Raw genomic sequence first — 20,182 nt, 5'->3', positions numbered from 1 at the left:
TTTAAGTTTCCAAGTTGTTTCTTCTATTTAAATGATTTTACAAGAACCTCATTGACGTTGCTAACCAGATGTAAAGGTATGACAAGCAATGTTGAAGGTCACTCTCTACTCACCAGTAAAGATGTTTTGTAAATATAACAGTCTGTGTTGGACTAATAGAAAGAAGCTTAAAGCTCAGTTCTTGCATCGTTTCCTGGTTTGGTTGAAAAGCCTGCTCTCAAGATAGCACCATGGCAATCACCTTACATGTCTTACTGATTGTGGAGGTTAAACTACAAAACATACATCTGTAACCATATATTTTACATATATTAGGAATTCTTTTTTAGGACACAGTAGGACAACGCAGTGTTGAGCCGAGGTAAATAATAATAATAATAATAATGTATCTGACAAAAACTCCAGCAATAGTGTTTGTAGTAAGGTAAGACTAACCAAAAGTGGAGCATGCCTGAATTTTGATGCTTTGGCTAGCAGCTCTGTGAAGACTTCCATAGCATGATTAAGAAACCCACTGTGCAGGATGTTTTTTAACACATGATACGAAAGAGAGTGCCCACATCAGTAAAGGGCCCTTTAACGACACGCAAGAACATTCAGTCATACAGAAGACGCTACTCATAAAATCATCACCGGCAATCCTTGTAGCTCTTACGACTTGTTCTTTGGTTAGTGGTGTATTTCCTGCATGACAGACCCTGCCTACGTTAGGAAACCTGGCAAGATTCTCTCCCCGGAGGGCTGCCCTCAGCCACCCACAGCACCCAGCAGTCACAGAGTAATTCACGGGGCTTGTGGAAGTTGTGAGGGCACCGCCGGATGACAAGATTCAACATATCAAAAGTTTTCGAAATCTTTCACATATTTAAGCTGCATAGTAACACAGCTATTTGGTTTATGTTTGTGTCTGGACTTTAAATTAAAGTTTGTCTCAAGGACAGTCAAAATTATAGGTCAAACTTCATGTTATCTTTAAACTTCAAAGTGACTTCATCTCAGCCCACGAGTTCTTTTGGTTTTGCTCTTCTCATTCTCTCCCTGTCCTGCTGCAGAAGGGAATGAGTGAGCAGCTGCGAGGGGACTTAGCTGCTGGCCAGGTCAACGCACAACATATGTGAAAGTAATGAAAGTAAGCTCATCTTGAACCTGCTATTTCTGATCAGGTAAAGACAAAGCAATTAGGAAGCTGGTCTGGAGTTCTACCAACAGGAGATTCTCCGGATTTTAACACATGCTACTAATAAAAAAATTTTAAGGCACAATACTACAGCAAGACATGAGGTAGTACTAGTCATTTTTCAAAGACAGGTTATCTGCCATTTGCAGCAGAGCTGCGGAGGAGTGCTGCTCAGATGAAATTACTCTTCCAGTCATGATTGGCAATATGAGTTACAATCCTGACTCCTCCCTTGTTGGCAGGAGGAAAGCAGTTGGCACATGGTTGGATACATTACCAAAATTTTGGCAAGGGCAGTGTGCAAGGCTTGTGAGAGAGCCCTCGAGGGAGAAAACAGAAGCAGCTAATTACGGGGTGATCACTCACAAAAATACCTCACGTCAGCAGGAGTGCAGCTCAGAAAGTGAGTCTACTTGGGAACAGGGTGGAAGTCACTACCCAAAACACTCTACCTGTCCCGAAGAAGATACAGTAATTCAGACCTTGATTCTAAACATACTTTTCTTACCTCGTTCCCTGTTGACATGACTGCAACCACCGGAAACTTGTTAACTTCTACTTCAGTTACTCCAACAGTTGCTAAGAGACCAATCTCGGATGGACCCATGTGGGTTCCTTTAGCCAGCACACATTCACCTCTTTTAATATCATGTCCTATAGGTCTGAAAATCACAGCACAGAAGAAAAAAAAGGAAGAAGACCAGAATGAGATTAAAAGTATCTTTTCTTGATTGGTCTTGCCGCAGGCAAGAGGTGTCCAGGGATGTCCATTAGTCAGATTGTCAAAATGTCGGTACTACTTCTGGTCAAACAGTCATTATAAAACCCATCAGCCCTTCTATTCGTACAGAGATGCTTTACTGCTTATAAAATAGGCTGTTTACAGACCTGATATCTTGGCCTGGTCGAGCCTGCACCAGGATTCGAACCTCTAGTTCTTCAGTGCCCTACAAAAACAAGGACATCAAATATGGTCAGCTGGGCTATTAAAAAAAGATTAATCAGTTTTAATTTCTCAGACGTCTACACATCTGACAGTACTTATTTCACTAAGATCTTATGGTTTAGGCATCATCCCTGTTCTCCCGATCCGTGTGTTGAGACTGTAACACAGCGTGGGTAAAACTGAACGTCTCGATATGAAAAACTCCCTCTGATGAGCTCACCAGGGAAGGACCAGCACTCACTACACAGTTTTACCATCTTTATTTTAAGTTCCCTCTGTCTCTGTATCTTTCCTATGTTACATCCTGTTAGTCGTTGATCTGGTGCTCTCAGCCAACCTGATCTGCTCGAACAATTTCAAAGGTGGCATTTCAAAAAGAGCATTAGTGTGACAGACAGTAGCCACGACACCTGCAGAATGGCAGGAAGAAGATACAGGCTCTGCCTGCGTCAGGATTTTCAAGTAGAACCTTTTAGTGAAAACGCCTACTTGAGAGTTTTGTACTAATCAGAAGAGGCTTAAACCTGATGAATTCCGGTTTATTTGCCGCGAACAAGAGACGGTGCCCTGAGAAGTCTGATGCCCACTTTAATATTTGTGTTTACTTCTTCAGAATTTCAGTGGTTTGCTAATTCATTCAATGCCAATAAATGGCACATGATCTATACTGTTACTCTTTAATTTCTAGGCCCTGCAAGCGGGTTGATGACCCTCAGCTTTGGGATAGTGCCAGCCTGTCAGCAGCGCTGAATCTACACTGGCTTAGGCTGCCACAGATTTTGGTTTTTTATTACCATCTAGTACTTGATACCTTAAGTGCCTCAAAATGAGACACCAACATTACACGACAAACACGTCACGTCATTGTCACCTGGAATTTCTACAGGAACAGCAAGTGTTGTAAAGGACTCTGGGCCTTTTTCTGAAATGTGATATGGGCTGCCTTTCCTGAGGTTAAACCAAGTGCTTTAAAACAAAGACTCCGAAGTTAAAGCTAATGAATGTTTCTTACAGATTGTGATTCTATTTACCTACTGAGAACACGGGAAAAAATGAAATGCCCGAAAACCAGGAAATGACCAAAACATCAACCCTGAAAAAACAAATTTCTTACTTTATCACAGTATTATCAAAATACGCTTTTCATACCAATTCTGTTTATTTTATACCTGCTCCTCTCGTGTAAGAGGAGACTGGGTTTGGCTGCTAGTGCCCACAATGGCTGTGCTAGTGCCCAGTACGTCCTTTCATCTCCCTTATCCCCACCTGAAGCTGTAAAAGACACTTCAGGCTCGTGATGAAAATCTGGGACAACAGTTAGTCTAAGAATTATTTTATTTTTGTGACACTCTGGGGATGGTGGGCCAGACATGAAGAAAGACTTGAACTTCCCATCTCTCTGGTAACATTTAAAGATAACTACGAGGTTTCTAGTTTCTTGTTTTGGTTGATCACATTGGCCTTCTTTTTCCTACAAGGTGACATCAAAACTCATAATGAAAACGGTGTAGACGTGTTTCTGCAAGGACCCTTCTCAGTGACTGTGCATTTGGCAAACTGATGAGAATTTTTCTTCCCGCTGGATAGATGTAATTCCTTTCAGGCGTGTGACTTCGACAGTCATTTGTGAATGCTTGCTACGGTATTTAAGTACCGCTACTACAACTAGAGGTCAAGGAGCTCCTTTTAAGAGTACTCTCTGTCTTTTCAGAATAACATTTTTCAGATGTTAGAGATTTCATTTCAGTTAAATCCCAGCCATGAAGGAGTTCTTAACACTAAAAAGAAAAATAATCTTGGAATATGTAGCCACCCAGGCATGACGAGGGAGATAGAAATAACATAATAATTAAACTATTGACATGCAGGGTTGGCAGAGTGGCATATTCAAGGACAAGTAGAAACTGAAGAGTTCTACCTCACAACCTATAGGCAGGAAATGGAAGCTGATGACCTAAATTTATAAAAAATTTATAGTTTAAGCACATAGCCAAATCATCTGTTCTCATGTGGAGAGGAGAACATACACAGAGAAAATGGAATCCAGGAGGACAGTCATCCGAAGAAGTAGAAAATAACAGGTAATCACATATGTTGCTCCTCAATGAGATAGTCAGTCTTCTCCCGATGAGGTGAGCAGTGGCTACAGAAAACTTGCAATGCTGAGTTTTGTGGGAAGACAGAATCTACAGAATCTAACCTCAAAGCAGGAGTGACTCAGTGAATTCTCTGTCAGGAAGAAGGCCAGCCCAGACAGATTGCTGGCTTCACCAGATGTAAAAATCTATGCATTTGCAATAACAAGGCACGAGAATATGTTTCAGATTTTGCTGCCTTCATCAGCTTTAACACTAGAATTCATCTGCTCACACCCCAGCTGCAATTGCAACACTAGCACAGAGCTCTGGCGAAGGGGAACAGCTTGTCAGAACAGCAGCGGAGGAGCACAGACTGATCTGAGCAGGGAACCATGCACACGTGGAAGTTGTGCCAATAAGAGACGTAACTTCTTGCCTTAAAATCTGTCAGATGATGGCAAACGTGATGCTGGTGTCCTGAAATCGCAGCTGGGTAAGAGAAGGTATACTCTGAACATAAGGGAAGTCCAAGAGGGACTGTTTGCGATACAGCTGTCCACAGACAGCTCCTGTGCTTCATCAAAAAACAGAGTTTACTTTGCTAAGACAACTGTGTGGACAGAATTAGTACGGCAGTACTCATGTTTTTCTGTGGTATTGTGCAGCACCTCTAAGGTAGAGCGCTAACGTGACTTACAGGCATGGCGGAAAATCCGTTCAAATGAAACAGAGTAAAGACTATTCGGGGGGAATATGTGCTTTATGCATTTCCATTTCTAGGCAATTCCTAGAATTGCCGCTAGGAACTGATGCAGATATCCCCAAACTGCTGAGATTAACAGAAAAGCTTTTCTGTAGGACTGTCTTTCATATTTACGGGATTGTGTCATGTGCCATTTTCTGCTGCACACAAAAGAAAAATGAGTTTAGTGACTCACATCATCTGATTCCCTGATGAGCTCTGTATCTTCCACCTGCACCACTGCGTCAGCACCGCAGGGAATGGGAGCACCGGTTGTGACGCGCATTACCTGACCAGGCATCACAGTCTGAGTTGGCTGAAAAATAAACAAGCAAAAATTAATTTACTTTTGAAAAGAAAAAATCTCAAACCATTTGAACTTCATGGAAGTAATCTGAGAAATTAATATTCTTATTTGCAGCACGGCTCTTGACACACTGCTAGTGACATCAACGGCTGTAAGTAGTTAAAGATCATTAGGTCAGCGTTTCAAATCTAGCCTTTAGGTCACATATTAGGTGGCTTCAGATTTTTCCCCTTAGATTTCAATCACAATAACAACTTTCAGAAGAACCAGTCTACTGATACTCTGCTTGGCTCAGAGAAACAACTGGCTCAGAAATGTAATGGTTAGACGGTGATCTTCTAGAAACTTACACGAGCAAAAATCTCTACTTCTCTGCACATAAATAGTTTTGCAGAGTTCTCTGGTCCCCAGGGTTGAAATGTCTTTGCTTTCATTTGTTTTGCTTTTGGTTTTGTTTTACCACCATACTATATATAGAAAACCAGCGGCTTGGAAGTAATGTAACCAGCTGCTTCATTTTTTAAGCACATCTCCTCATCCTGAGAGACAGCTCAACGCCAGCTCACATAGTCAAAAAAAGCCTAAAATCGATAATAATCTACAATTAGGTAAAGTCACAGTACATTACAAAGTTTCAGCATGAAGAATTGCAAAGAATAGAAAAATATCAGAACACGATAAAACAAATGACGTGGTTTTAATAAAATTTCTCACCAAGCAGCCTATTTTATTACAGATTTTCCAAAATCCAGAGTCAAACTCTAATTTGACCGTATCCACTTCAGAAACAAATAACCAGAAGAAAAATCTTTCTAAAATAACGCAGCTAGAAGAAGCTAGTATGGTGACTGAGATTTCATTGCTGGGATATCAGTGCTTGCTCCCTGCTGCGCTTCAGTAAGCCCGACTTTTGTTAGGCTTTACTGTTATTAGTGAACATGTGCTACGCACAGACCTACCCACTGCGATCAGACCAACATATTCTGTAAGTGTCAGACGTATAATTCATGGGCAGATTGGCTCTGTGTTCCATATGCAGCTGGAGAATGTCCAGGGCTGCTCAGACTGCGCTTAGCACGTATTCGACAGCAACCCACAGGCCCGCGAGCAGGACAGCCCAGGCAGTCGCTTCCTTCACGACTTTTGACAGGAGGCTGTTAGACATGTGCAAATGCTGGAACGGTGGCCAACGCTTCAGCTGCACAAAACCGCGCTTGCCTTGCCCACTCCTCTGCTCCCTTCCAGCACCGTCCTAACCTCTGAAATACAAGTACCACTTTGCAATGTGTGCATTTCCAAAGCCGCTCGTAGGGACAGGAGCCCTAGGGAGAGGCTGGAAATGGTTTGCACCCCGTTTGCCAGGGTATCCCGGTGACCTGTGTATCCCAGGGAACGGCTGAGCCTGCAGCTGGTTGAATCCCGACCCTTTTCTAAGGCTAACAGAAATCTAACATCCTTTGAGAAGAACATAAACAAAAGGCTAAAATTAACAAAAGAAAGATCACACTTGCCATATGTCGGGGAAGGGTTTTTTTAGGGCAAGATTCATAACGTCCTGAAGGTATCTAAAGCAAAGGACATAACCAGTTTTGTAGAAATGGTGTTTATACCTCACCACGGACTACGCAGGGAGCTGTGGATCAATAGCTGAGAAGCTGCCATTTATACTGAATATGCTTAAAAGTGAAAATAACCTTGTCTAGTGTGGTATTTTGATTTTTATGACATCAAATATTGCAAAAAGCAAAGCTTATTCCTTGGGTTATGGGAGCTCTTTTGCATGTTGTTGTAGATACAGTCTATAGGTACTTTATAAATAGGTAATACTTTCTGGAACCTACAAAAATATTGATGTCTTTAGCAACAATGGTTAGAGCAAAAATGTATTGCATAGAAAAGTCTATTTAAAATGTGTTCTTTTGGGTTGCAGGAATCACAGAGAACACAACATGTCCAGGACTCTGCCAGAAATCAGTGCCTACGGCGATGGAATACGCCATAACTACCCATTGGAGGATATTACTAGATGAGTTAATTTTTTGAGGTGTAATGATGCGAAACATTTATACAAATTTATGATACAATAACAATTGCTTTCAGAATTGGTTGCTCATACATTTAATTTCCTTCTTGTCCTTTGCAAATTTGATCAGATTAACTTTATGAACAGAAGAGAACCATCAGAGTTGTGTGTGAGTCTCCAGGGCTGTGTTCTTCTGTGCTAGAGATCATGAAGAAATGATTCCTTCTCAGAAAGCACATTAATGTACGAGAATTTCTCAGAAGCTCTGTTAAAGGCCTTTGAGATCTCACACTTACCTGGAACAGGGCAGCACCAGGTCCTGTCCTTTGCCTTCATTACTGATAAACTATTTAATCTTAGTCACTGAATAAAACCCAGAAATAACTTACTGACCACAGCCTGTATCTTGGACATTTTCTCCGGCACATGACTACACCTCTCCTGGGTGATTTACAACGACCCATGCTTCTTTTTCTAAAAAGGCTCGAGTTAATGGGAAGGTGGAAAATGCCTGTTTTCCACCCCATATCACAGCTGGTTAGTCACAGTGCCTCTGCAGAAAGTCTTCCAGGAAATGCTAAGCTCCAGCTATGCAAGTCTACAAAGAAGAAAACCATCGCTTCCCATGGCTGCATTTTTCACACAGAGGCCATGTGGATGGCTCATGACTCGTCTCAAATGTGCCCTGAAGTCCCCAAAGCAGCATAGTGCCTGAAAGCTTTCCTCAATACAGAATAAATAAAGGTTCTTAACATAAACATGATCATCTGGAAATGGAAATCAGAAAATAATACACAGTTTACAAATTGATGTGGGAATGTCCAGCTTGGCTACACGGCCTCTCTTCAATTCTCAGTCCCATTTTCTTCCACTCTACGTAGCCTTTACACAGCCTTTTCCCCTACAGCAGGAGCCAAATGTGAACCTGTTTTGAACTCCCTGCTGTGAATCATTCTGTTAATTGGTCTGTAACATGGAAAACAGAATGTTGCTGCTGAGAGTGACTGAAGGGTGAAATGGGACTGTGGAGCCTTCCAAGGCTATAAATAATTTCTTGGGAAGGAGATGAACCTGAAGATGTGTTGGCCCAAGGAAAAAAACTTTGACCGATTACTCAGAGGTCAACAGCCTCATTTTTCTAACTACCTCGCCACTAGTATTTCCAGAATTATTCTCTCTCTGCATCCCTTCTCCTACCCAGTTTTTGTTCCTTGCCAGAGAGGTTTCCATTCCGGTTAATCTGGGAGGACAGACTGATGTGCAGAGACATTGGTGAGCTCTTGAATTTTGTACAAGGGGAGCAAGCTCCCCTTTGCCTTTGTACAGACCCGCTGAAGATGCTAAAACCCTTTAGAGCTGTGGACAGTCGTCCCCGTTAGACAGTTTCGATAGCGCTGGTTTAAGCACCACTGTGCTGTGGTGTTTTCGAACTGGCAAAATGATAATACTGATGGCGGCTGAATAACAATAGGAGTGGTAATACAGCAGGTTGCGTTGCTGGTTCTTGCTATCTTATAGTGACCATCGAAAGGGTTGTAGAAACAGTTGTTGGGTTTTTGGATTCTGGACTAATGCTTGAGAATGCAGACAGAAGGGCTGTAAGTCCAGGTGAAGTGAAGTAGTTTACATTTTTTAGTATTTAAACTAGTTTTATGCATTTTGTATAGCAGATTTGTTAATCTAAGTTCACGTGAAGAGTAATACCGAGATGTCTATTACACAGAAGTATAATTTATATGATGGATGGGAACTACAGCAAAAAGTACTTTCATAATCCTCGTGGTCCACAGTCTTTCTATCATGATTAGCCAGATTAAATATCTAGTATACCTTTAGAGGCAGTTCAACTCCGTTTTTAAAAAAGTGGAACAATCCTGTAACCTGTAATACTTCTAAAACCTGAAACAACTTTTGAAATGCATTTCTTTTATTCAAGACTTTTTTGTTTATCAGTCAAAATAGCCACATTGTAAAATCCTCGTTAAAACTGACCAATCCTTTGTTTTGCCTGTTACTTATTCCCTTTCTCCACCATTTCATGCACAATACGCAGAATTATAAACTGGGACTGGAAATAGCTGGAGAAACCTTTTGGATTAACCCATGCTCTCCTGGAAAGAAGGTAGCAGGTGCAGTTAAATTGACAGAATAAAATAAGGGGTTGAACACGACTGACTTTTCTCCTATCCCCCGGTATTAGAACAGGAACTTTATTAAATGTACTCCTGAGTTTGAGAGCAAAACCCAGGGAGTGTCCGTTCATGAATACAGCACAGCAGGTCATGAACGGGTGCTGCCCCGACTTAGCTCTTAAACTCAATCCACAAATCACGTAAGGTGCACAAACACTCTTTTCTATCTATCGACACAAAAGAAGCTGCCCCACAAACCAGGCTAGTGCCTGGCTTCCTCGGGATCCTTCTGGTCACTGCCTCCCTTTAAGGGCATCACACGAAACTCTTGTTTTGCAGTTATCAGTGTGAAATACGTGAGCAGCAGTGGAAGCAGTTATTGGGCTGACGCCCCTTTACAAAGCTGTCAGCAAGAAGGGCTTGAGTCCTGCTTTCCTCTCTTTATGAATTGTAAATGCCACCAGAGACCTTCTGTCCTCCAACTCTTGCTGGGGCAGAAGAGTACTGTGTGTGCTCCTATTAGACGTGTCAGCACAACGCTCTGAAGTATTTTGGGATATCCTTGTTAGCTCCTTACGTAACTGTACGACCTCTCTTTCTGAAATCACGTCCCAAAGCACACAGCAGGATGCTAGGTACAGCTGTGCCCTACTTCATGCCACCTCCGAGAATATTTACCAGCAAGGCTTGAAAAAACACAAAGCAGTATCTTACAAACCAAAAATACATTAAAAAAGAAAAGAAATTGTGCTCACCTGCTCACCAGCCTGGGACTCCCCTATGATGAATCGATCTCCTGGGCCATCAGCAGCTGTTAAGATGCACAATACAAATGGTAAAGGCTGAACCAAAGCAAATGATGGCATTAGAAATTCAGAACAGGAGAACCAAAGAACGATCTAAAATTCAGTTCTTCAGTGCCAGCAAGACAGAAGTTCTAGAGGTTTTGCAAACATTTTACAGGGGAGGTCCGTTTAAGCCGAGTTTATAATTTTGAAAATTACAGGTTCTATAGTACTTTTAACTGAAAATTTCTGGGGAATATGGGATCGAGTAAAAGGAGACTAGAATTACTTTAATAATGAAGAATTACTTTAATAACAAAGTTTTAAGCGTGTTCATGAGATTATTTCTATAAAATGTCCATTGTAAGCAAATCATTTTCCATGTGAAACTAACGCAGGGGAATCATGTATTTTGTAAGTGTGTTATGTATCTTTTTTCTATTTTGTCAATAGAATATTGTCACCTCCAGATTCTCTCTCCACCTCTGGAGGAAAACGTGGACAAGTGCAGTGGTTACAGACTGTACAGGTGTCCATCAGGTCTGGCATTTTCTGAAGAGCATTGGGGCTAACCGGGGCTAACCTGGACCGCCACATTAGAGGTCTGGGTTCTGGTTTTTTATAATTTTAGGAGGCAGCACTGAACTAGTTACCTTAGACCTTTCACTGAAGCCATTCTGAAAATCCACCACCACAATGAGGGGTTTGTGTGTGGGTTCTGACAGAAGCTGAAGACGACAGTCATGATCATTCTGCTCATTCTGCGTGTTGACTGAGCCTGTACTTGTGCTTTCCCTTACCTTGTAGCAATCAGGCTGCAAGACAGCACTGCTCGATCCCAAGGCCCTTGTCAGGCAGCATTCCACTCAATCAGCTTCTTAAGTGTTAGAGTACCTGTATTTTTCTGGCTACATCTGCATTCCCTTGCCACTGTCACTGGTCATTTTGGTCTGCCTGTCTCTCACACACAGAGATGACAGACAGCAGCAGTCAAACTCCTCTTGTAAATCGGGAGTTTTATTTTTATATCAAATCCATGGGGAAGCTATTGGACATGCACTGCCTGGGTTTGCAGACAGTCTGTTTCACGAACAGTTTGCATTGTTTCAGCTGCCGGTAACAAAATGTATTTCAACATCTCTAGAAGAAAGTTGGCTATTGTGTCCAAATTTCAGCACGGCGTTACGGTGATTCAACCCCTACCACAATGAAATTACTAACACTATAACGTTCAATCATATATACTTTACTTTTCCTCCATAGAAATCTGAGGTGAATATCATTAGTCTTACTTTACAAGAGAAACAACTGACATGCAGAGAAACAACTTGCTCAAAAATCACGCCGCACCTAGTGGCAAAGCAGCGGGTGGGTTTAGGTCTCCTGGGAAACCACTCACGGCTTGCTCCATAGTCACGCTACTCATTTTACTTATATTCAGCAACTCCAATATTTTTGAAGTAAAACCGAGATTTTCTTTGGCGGAGCCTCCACGAGACTACATTTTGATATCTATTTTTGAACATTCTCGATGCAATCATAAAATAATTCACAAATAGGAAGCTGGATCTGTGACAGCTCACCAAAGTAACAGATATGAAAGAAATTTCTGATTAAATCGATAAGAGAGCAATAGATGAAGAATCTCTCATTCAGAAGCAGATGTTCTGTTACTCTCCTGAAATCTTTGTTTCCAAGAAGCTCACCAGCAACACAGGTGCGTGTCTATGAGCATACGTGGATGTACATTTGCTCATGTATACACGTATCCACTTAAAAGATCTGAATTCAGCTTCACGGTCTTCCTTCAGGACAGCTGCATTCTACATAATTGTGACTTCAGCAATGATCCGAATCAAATCTCAATCAAAATAACCATTGCTGGATCCAAAACAGGTGAGCTAACATCTTACAGAGTGGTTTTACAGGCCCTACACTGCATGTCTACAAAGGGAGTGCTTACCTCTGACGGCGTAGCCATCCTTTACTGATGCTGGAAATGGTGGTAGATTATCTTTTGCATATACATCTTGAGCAAGGACTCGGCCCATTCCATCTAGAGAGGAGAAAAGAGAAGAAACCATGCTCCATGTCATTACAGCTAGTGAAAGGGGAAAAAAGCCACCAGCAGGGTGATCCAATGGGTGAAATGTATGTGACAGGAAGAGACCTCCCAGGTTTCTGATTTCTGCCTCTCCATCAATGAAAAAATACTGGAGTTCGAAAGTACTGAGGAAAGATTTGTTCAGTAAGTCCGTGCTCCTGGTTAGGGTGAAATTGTTCACAGTAGATCTGAGTGCAAAGTGTCCAAACTCTGACACAGGATGGACAGAAAAAAACCAAGCATTTGTTTCTTCAGGACAAGTTTTCATCCTGAAATTTTTTAAAAAGACATACCTTCCTGTATTTCAAACTTAAAAAAAAATCATCTTTTCTTCTTTTATTAAAAGCTTTTAAAATAACATCTCAAGAGGGATCCTGTGTGCAAAATGTGAGAGATGACGGATGGAGCCCAGAGGACTCAATGTCAACAGCAATGACGGACAAGTTCCCATAAATCGACGAAAAAGGTTTTGCAATAGATTAGCTTTGCCTAATTGCTGAGAGCATTTCTGCCTAATGGAGGGTGAGTGCATATAAGTGCCAGGATTATTTATGCAAATTTACGCTGTTCCAGTTCTAAATATTTTAATAGCTGTTTCAAACACACTCCTTCCCTTCACTTAGCAGCTATGACTGATGAGTTGCAATTTGGCTCTGCCTCGTCGTAGAGAGTGTTATGAATTACTTCACCCTCAGCCAAGCGTGCGCCACTTGTTTGCTTTTACAGTGGCAGCAAGAGGTTTTTCTTACTATGATGTGGAACAGAGTGGAAAATGTCTATCTTATCCCTTCATACAGCGGGAGAGTGAGAAAGAAGGTTTATTACATCTGTGATTAGATGGACTGGGAAGGGTCATGCTACCGAGATCAGCTTGATTCCAGTACGTCTCAGTACAAGAAGGGAAGCTCATCTCATCACAGAGGGCACTGCTCTTAGGAGCGTGTTGTGGCACGGGAAGGCAGTAAATATCCAGCTGAACGTATGAAGGACTCAGAGTCTGCAAGAATACTTCTGCCAGGAGAATTTGCATGGATTTGTACTTTATAGATTATGATCTATGCCAAAAAAAAAAAAAAAAAAAAGAGAGAGGCAGACATCAAGTACGTTTCTTGTTTTGCAGATAGGAAAATGATGTGGTTCTGGATTTGCTGGGAAGGCAGGAGACCCAGCGCTGCACACTAAACGGGTAGGGGTTGTAACAAAGTGCACCTCCTTGACTTGAAAATCAGCTCCAGAGAAGTATTGTAATGGAGATCATATTGTTCTTATTAACACAAAGTGATTTAATTAGCAATTGATTATAATAACTATAACATAATTGTACTCACATCCATATGCATCAACTTTCAGTCTGAGGAGAATATTTATGAAAATGAAAACGCTGATAAAACCCACTAAAGCAACTAGAAAGCACCTTTGTGATGGTTATGAATACGTTCGTGCATCACTGCCTATCACTGTGATACACAATATGGAAGTTATTAGAAAGCTCACGAAGGCTTGTATGCTTGCTTTGAAAAACATCCAAAAAACTAGACATTCAAATTATGGCATAGAAAAGGCAGCTCTCAAAGGCCTAGTAAAAACACCCTCTGCTCAGACACACCACATCTAATACAAAAGTGATGCTTCCAATTTTGGCAGGCGTGTTGTGTCTTCCTTTTACTCCTTGTCTGCATACAAAATCACACCAATTAGAGGAAAGTTGAACAGTATGTTCCTGGCACTCTGCCATGATGTATTTGAAGGGAATAAATGGCCAGCCAGTAGCAGGAACGAATTTCATTATGGGGAGAAAAATGTAAGAATTATTTGTTGAAGCCTTAGGCATTTAAAGTGAGCAAGTCAGCAGCTAAAGGACAATCTGAAGTACCTCTGTCCTCTCCTTTGTTTGAGCAATTATTTTAGAAATAAATACACTGTTTGACCTTATTTTGATTAACTGTAATTACAAAAAGAAGTTCTGAAATATTTTAATGTTATCGAACTGCCTCTTGTGATGCTCATAGCTTTCTGATTCACACGCAAACCAGAGAATTACATTAAACTCCCTTTTCAAAAGTGGGTATTTTCTAAAGCTTAGCTGGTGAAATCGGTACAGTTCTGTGAACAATTTTGATTTCTCAGGGTATCGGTACTGCGATAAAGCAGTGAGACAGGTATTGTGCTAGAGGTGATGGATTTGCTCCCATTTGGTAAATATTGCCTTGGTAGCGCTTCAGTGTGATACGAAAAGGCACTGCTATCACAATAATCAACTAGTTGAAAATGAATAAGCGGTGGGGAAAAAGGTCCAAGCTCTACAGAATTTACAGGGCTCTTGGACTAGATCACAAAAACTGCTTCATTCTGAGACTTCAGCCCATAACTTGTGGATTGCCTCTGCTCCTTACTTTTAGTATCAGTTAAACTCCTTCCTTTCCTTAGTTTCAGAAAATTTGTCATGATCGTGCTGTGTAAAAACGTAACCTTATATTCCCACGGAGCATTGTTCAGGTAACTGCGTTTAGCTGGAATAAACGGCTGAGTGGTGGCTTCACATCAGATACCGATGGTGGCAGGTGGGAAATATGCGCAGAGGGCTTTGGTGTACAGCACTCCTGTAAGATGGTTTAGGACATAGGTTTTCAATTAGAGTTCCATCACAGATTCCTTCAGGGAGCAGCACGGAGATCAATCAACATTCTCCTGACTTTGAAAGGCGGCTTCGGCTCTTACTGGCATTTCCTAAAGCAGTTTCTCCTGGAGAAGGTATTGTCTCAGACACCTCACAACATAAAAGAGCAAGTGTTTTAGCAGGTTGTAAAATAAAGAAATAACCACCCTTATACCTCTGTAATTGATGATTTCTGTTCCAAGCACTGGGGTCATCTCCAGAACTGTGATGAAGGCTTTGTCCATAGATGTCAATGGGAATGGAGACATGCGATGTCTTCTTGCTACCTTGGTAATGTCAACAGCACTGTGACCTGCAACAAGAGACCACCAAGTTGATGTATGCTACAGGGTGTAGATGTACACAGTGATGTTCATTTAAACCACTCTGGGGTCAATTAAAACAGTGAGTTGTCACTGTGGAGCATTTAATTCAGACACTGGCAAGGCACTGTGTTCAACTAGAATCAAGAGAGATTTGAAACCAAACGCCATTTGCAGTTGAAAAAGTTCCAGGAAGTGTATACCCTTACGTGTCATGAAAAACATACCAGAAGGCTTGATGAGCATAAAAGGATCAGTTAATCAGGAACAGAAAGCCTTCAAGGTGACGCGGTATTCTACACCGAGGACGATAATCCGAGGCTAACTCCGTTCTGTGAACTCTGAACCCGGGTCAATGCACTCCCCGTTCTGTTCTCCACAAACACATCTCAATACCCGATGTCCAGTGCACGGGTGACACAAAAACATGGCCACTCCTCCGGGGAGTTTGCAACCCACGAGTGAGATGGGAGTCAGCAGGTTGGAAAGGAGGACGGAGGGCAGCGCAGTGGAGTCACTGGACAGCCAGGAGAGCAGGCAGTGTTTCCAGCTGGTCTGCATCCTACCCGCTGTCGAGATTTTGTAGTCAGCAGAGCAAAGAGACGCTTAAACGTATAATTCGAGTGAAGGTAGTAGTAGAGATTAACGGAAACTTACTTTTCCCAAGTATCAGAGGCAGGTTGGTACAACATACAACAAAAGTTGTTTGAAAATTAAGCCACCAGCATGTTTGATTTCGTGATACTTACTGAGAGAGTAAGTATTGAAGGATTTTGGAAGAGAAGATAAGCAACTGAAGAGAGGGGACTATCGCAGGAATATATAAATTAACAGATAGAAACCAAAAGACTAAGGAAATGACATGTAGAAATATCTTGAATGGATCTTCACAGAACAAGAAGGTGTTTATGGGAGCCCAAGTGGTTGATGTTCTATATGTAATACACAGCAGTATTCCTAAAGCAACATAAATTATAAAGATAGCATTAACAAAAAATAGAAACTAATTTTTAATGACAAGGGTTTGCTTTGCAGTAGCTATTTAATTAACCCATTTGCTACTGCACGTGCCTTCACATTTTGGAAAAAACCCAGGCTATTGCTTTAAATGTAGTCTTTTAATAAAGAATAACTACAAAATAGTGAAACCATCGTGAAATCCACGTTTTTCCTTCAGAAGAGAAGGTCGCTTAATCAATTGCATATACGAAGCTTCTTTCAGCTCTAACACATCTTACCTCTCTAAGCAGAAAACTGCTCATTAATGTATTTTTTGACGTTAACACAGTAACTATCTTTAAGAGGAAGAAGCAGAGACAAATAAAACTGCCCACCTAATTCCAGCCCCAAGAAAGACTCTGGAAGAAATTATTTGAACAATCTCTTTGTCCATATTTAGAAGATAACAAGATGATAAAAGCCGGCACACTGCAAATTTTTCAAGCACGAATAATTTCTGACTTAATTCCTTTCATTAACACAGCAGTTAGCATACTGAGAAGAGAGCCACAGTGCATGGGATGTACTGTAACTATATTAAGACTTTCCACACTCTTAAACGTGACTTTCTCATAAGCAAACAATGGCGAAATGAAACAAATGAAACCACTGTAAGATAAAAGTGTAACTAGTGGAAAAACTGCGTTCTTGCATTTAACAACAGGGACATCCCTGGCAAGGTTACGGTTTCCATTATTATGCCTCCACCTTGTTAGCAACCTCACGAAAATGAGAAAAAGGGAAAGGAAGCGTCTGTGAGACAGTCAAACTTCCCGTACCTTTCTCTGCATAGAGGAAGAAACAGATTCACAGACTGGTGGGGTTTCGAAGGGACCTCTGGGGATCATCCGGCCCAACCCCCTGCTAGAGCAGGGTCACCCAGAGCAGGGTGCCCAGGATGGCGTCCAGGTGGGTCTGGGATCTCTCCAGAGGAGGAGACTCCACAGCCTCTCTGGGCAGCCTGGGCCAGGGCTCTGTCACCCTCAGAGTCAAGAAATTTCTCCTCGTGTTCAAACAGAACTTTCCATGTTCCATTTTGTGCCCGTTGCCCTTTGTCCTGTCACTGGGCACCACTGAGAAGAGTCTGGCACCTCCTGACACCCCCTTTAGATACATACAAGCATTGATAAGATCCTCTCTCAGTCTCTTCTCCAGGCCCCTCAGCCTTTCCTCCTAAGAGAGGTGCCCCAGGCCCCTCACCATCTCCATAGCCCTCTGCTGGACTCTCTCCAGTAGCTCCTTGTTTTTCTCGAACTGGGGAGCCCAGAACTGGACACGATACTCCAGCTGTGGCCTCACCAGGGCAGAGTAGAGAGGGAGGATAAACCCTGCTTAGCAACACCATAATTATTGTGGATTCCACACCATGTATATTAAAAACCTTTTCCTGACTGTATAAATTAAGAAACTATTTTCTTAAAGGGAAAAGTTGGGAAAAAATGCTAGGGAAAAAATATCTCACAGCAGTGAAAGCTGGGGGGATTGTGTGACAGCAAACAACCTTTACACCACAGCCATTAGGTGCTTTAATGCTGATGTTTCACTGCCACCCAGACCCCACTGTTTGCTAGTTTGGAAGCTGACATTTCACCTCTTAAAACGCAAACCAATTCAGAGGCTTTGCAAGGTACCCAGAGTACTACCACCAATTTGGGATCTCTGTGTCCAATACATGTCATTTGCTTAAGTCAAAGGTTCTGGTAAAATCTACTGTGAAATGCTCTTCAACAGTTTTTTGAAAACAGATAAAATCCCCAAAAGTAACACCCATTATTTCTGCAAGAGAAGCCAAGAAAATACATACTCAAAAATAGAGCCTCTTCGGGTTTAACAGCAGCATGAATAAGCATGAAGAAAGATAATGAAGAAAGATGTGTCTGTAACTGCTGAGCCTTTTCTCTCCCTATTTCTTCCTATAAACAAATCCTATCTCTTCTTTTAGAGGTATCATACATTTAAACAGACCCGGAAACAAACAAGTAATGATTTTTTTTAATTCTAAAATTAGTAAGTGGTACTTTTTAATTACAAGTAAACGACATCAAACAACCTTCCTGAATTATCTTTCACTAATGTCGAACGTCAGACAGCTCTAAGAATAGCTACGTACATTAAGCAGCATTGTGTGTGACAACATCATCCGCTGGCTTTGAAGCAGCTAAGTCGATTGGTTGCATAAGGTAGAAAATTCCTGACAGCCTTCTCTCTTGCCACCAAAACAACTTCCTGTTCCTCTTGTTTTATATATATGTATATATACACACACACACACACACAGGGTGAATTAAATTTTAGACTAGGAAAGATTCCCATTAAAAAAAAAGGAGAGAAATTGTGCATATTAAAGAACAGGTCACTTGGATCAAATCTGAATTATTAATCTTTGCACGTTTTGGCTTGGTTTTATGTAACCCAACATCCAATTTCATGTTGAGGCATGAAAGTAAAAATCATATATATTCAACTTAAGAATTTCCATTTGCATTGTCCTTGAGCGTTGATTCTTTCTGCCCATAAAACTCACACACACACGATCATTTAAAATACATTGGCACAAGCACCACACACCTCAATATCATTAGAACTTGGAAGAAAAAACTGAAAGGCAACTATCCATTAATACATGAACACTACGAGCTATTTACACTTTTATTTTCTCTTTGACTGAATTTCACTGTCTTCAGTCATTAAATTTCTTCTGCAAACCTACTCATGTCCCAACCATATCCTCCTCTTCCCATCTGACTATCATCTGCTGTCTTCTGAGCAGCCTTAGTTTCTCAACAGAGCCATGAAGTCGCAGTACTTACTTGCTCTGAGGATGTTCTCCTTGCTGCTGCACCTAGACTGGACCTGCAGAGAGAGCACAGCGCCTATGAGCTACAGAAGTCAACATGAATGCAAAATACAGAGATATAATGGGCAAGCTCCTGGGATCTAAGACAGAGGCTATACAGATTTTCAGCAACATTCTTACATTCTCTACAGGAGATAAGTATATTTAAGCAGAAGGGTAGTAGCTGATGGTCGGAATCTGATACAAGCACTTTGATCCCCCCGCCATAAGGAACAAGATGGCCTATGGACAGTAATAGAGTAAAATCAAAGAACACGTGTTAAGCTCCAGTTTTAAACAGAAAAGCCATATTTTTCTTATACAATTGTAATTACAGTAACTCTGAATCTAGGTCCTGGTTTATGATTAGACAAAATACTAACATAACTATATTATCATGACCTGCTTTAAAATTCTATCATTTATGTTTTCCGGTTATTATAGAAAGAGTTTCAAATACTCCATTGAGATTGTGTTGATTCTGAAGACACTTAGAAGACTTCTCCACAATTGTATAAACCACTCCCAATCGTGTAAGCAGCTCCTGGCTGGAGCCAGGTAAATTTACGCAGTCCTTTCCATGTAGTTAAAAGAAATGCTATGGTCAGTACCAACTTTACAGTGCATCAAACAGCAACTGTACGAGAACGACAACTGGTTTCTCAACAAATCCTCTTCCTAGCTGTGCTATTCCAAATACACTAGTCTGACTCCAGGGACACTGGGGGATCCGCATGGGCCTCCTATTCTGGTGACGCTGGCTATTTACAGTTCCTTCTGTTTACCACACCTATTTAAAAAAGAATTGGTTTTGGACGAGTATCACTCCTGCAAACACAGCGCAGTGTGGAAGTTATCTATACTGAAGCATCAGCTCTTGCTAATTCTCCTCAGGTTTGGAAAGACAGCACATGGTATAACACTGCTGAAGTTGCAAGTTTTTTGGATGGACTAATCTGAACAGCAGCCTGTCTTCTGGCAGGACAGCTGACTGAACTGCTAACACTCGAATAAAAAGCCTTCTGTGTGGACAAAACCCCAGCTAAAGCAAACTTCACAGGAAACAAACGTCTG

General features: G+C 41.4%; 1 protein-coding gene across 1 annotated transcript in view; it reads right to left on the bottom strand.

Annotated features, from left to right (window-relative positions):
* LOC104492884 (gephyrin-like) overlaps positions 1–19,844 on the bottom strand; it is a gene marked incomplete at its 3' end in the record, with an annotated part of 39,278 nt that extends 19,434 nt beyond the window's left edge. The window contains exons 1-8 of the mRNA XM_010135488.1: positions 19,752–19,844; positions 19,083–19,152; positions 15,126–15,263; positions 12,154–12,246; positions 10,161–10,216; positions 5,140–5,259; positions 2,066–2,124; positions 1,686–1,839 (exon numbers count right to left, since the gene is read on the bottom strand). Of these exons, the coding sequence (XP_010133790.1) occupies positions 1,686–1,839; positions 2,066–2,124; positions 5,140–5,259; positions 10,161–10,216; positions 12,154–12,246; positions 15,126–15,263; positions 19,083–19,152; positions 19,752–19,844 (783 nt within the window). The remainder of the gene's footprint in view (positions 1–1,685; positions 1,840–2,065; positions 2,125–5,139; positions 5,260–10,160; positions 10,217–12,153; positions 12,247–15,125; positions 15,264–19,082; positions 19,153–19,751) is intronic.
* Between the last annotated feature and the right edge of the window lie 338 nt (positions 19,845–20,182).

Source organism: Buceros rhinoceros, unplaced genomic scaffold, assembly GCF_000710305.1.
Source record: "Buceros rhinoceros silvestris isolate BGI_N320 unplaced genomic scaffold, ASM71030v1 scaffold13414, whole genome shotgun sequence".
NCBI classification, from domain to species: domain Eukaryota; kingdom Metazoa; phylum Chordata; class Aves; order Bucerotiformes; family Bucerotidae; genus Buceros; species Buceros rhinoceros.
This window is presented reverse-complemented; position numbering and strand designations above follow the sequence as displayed.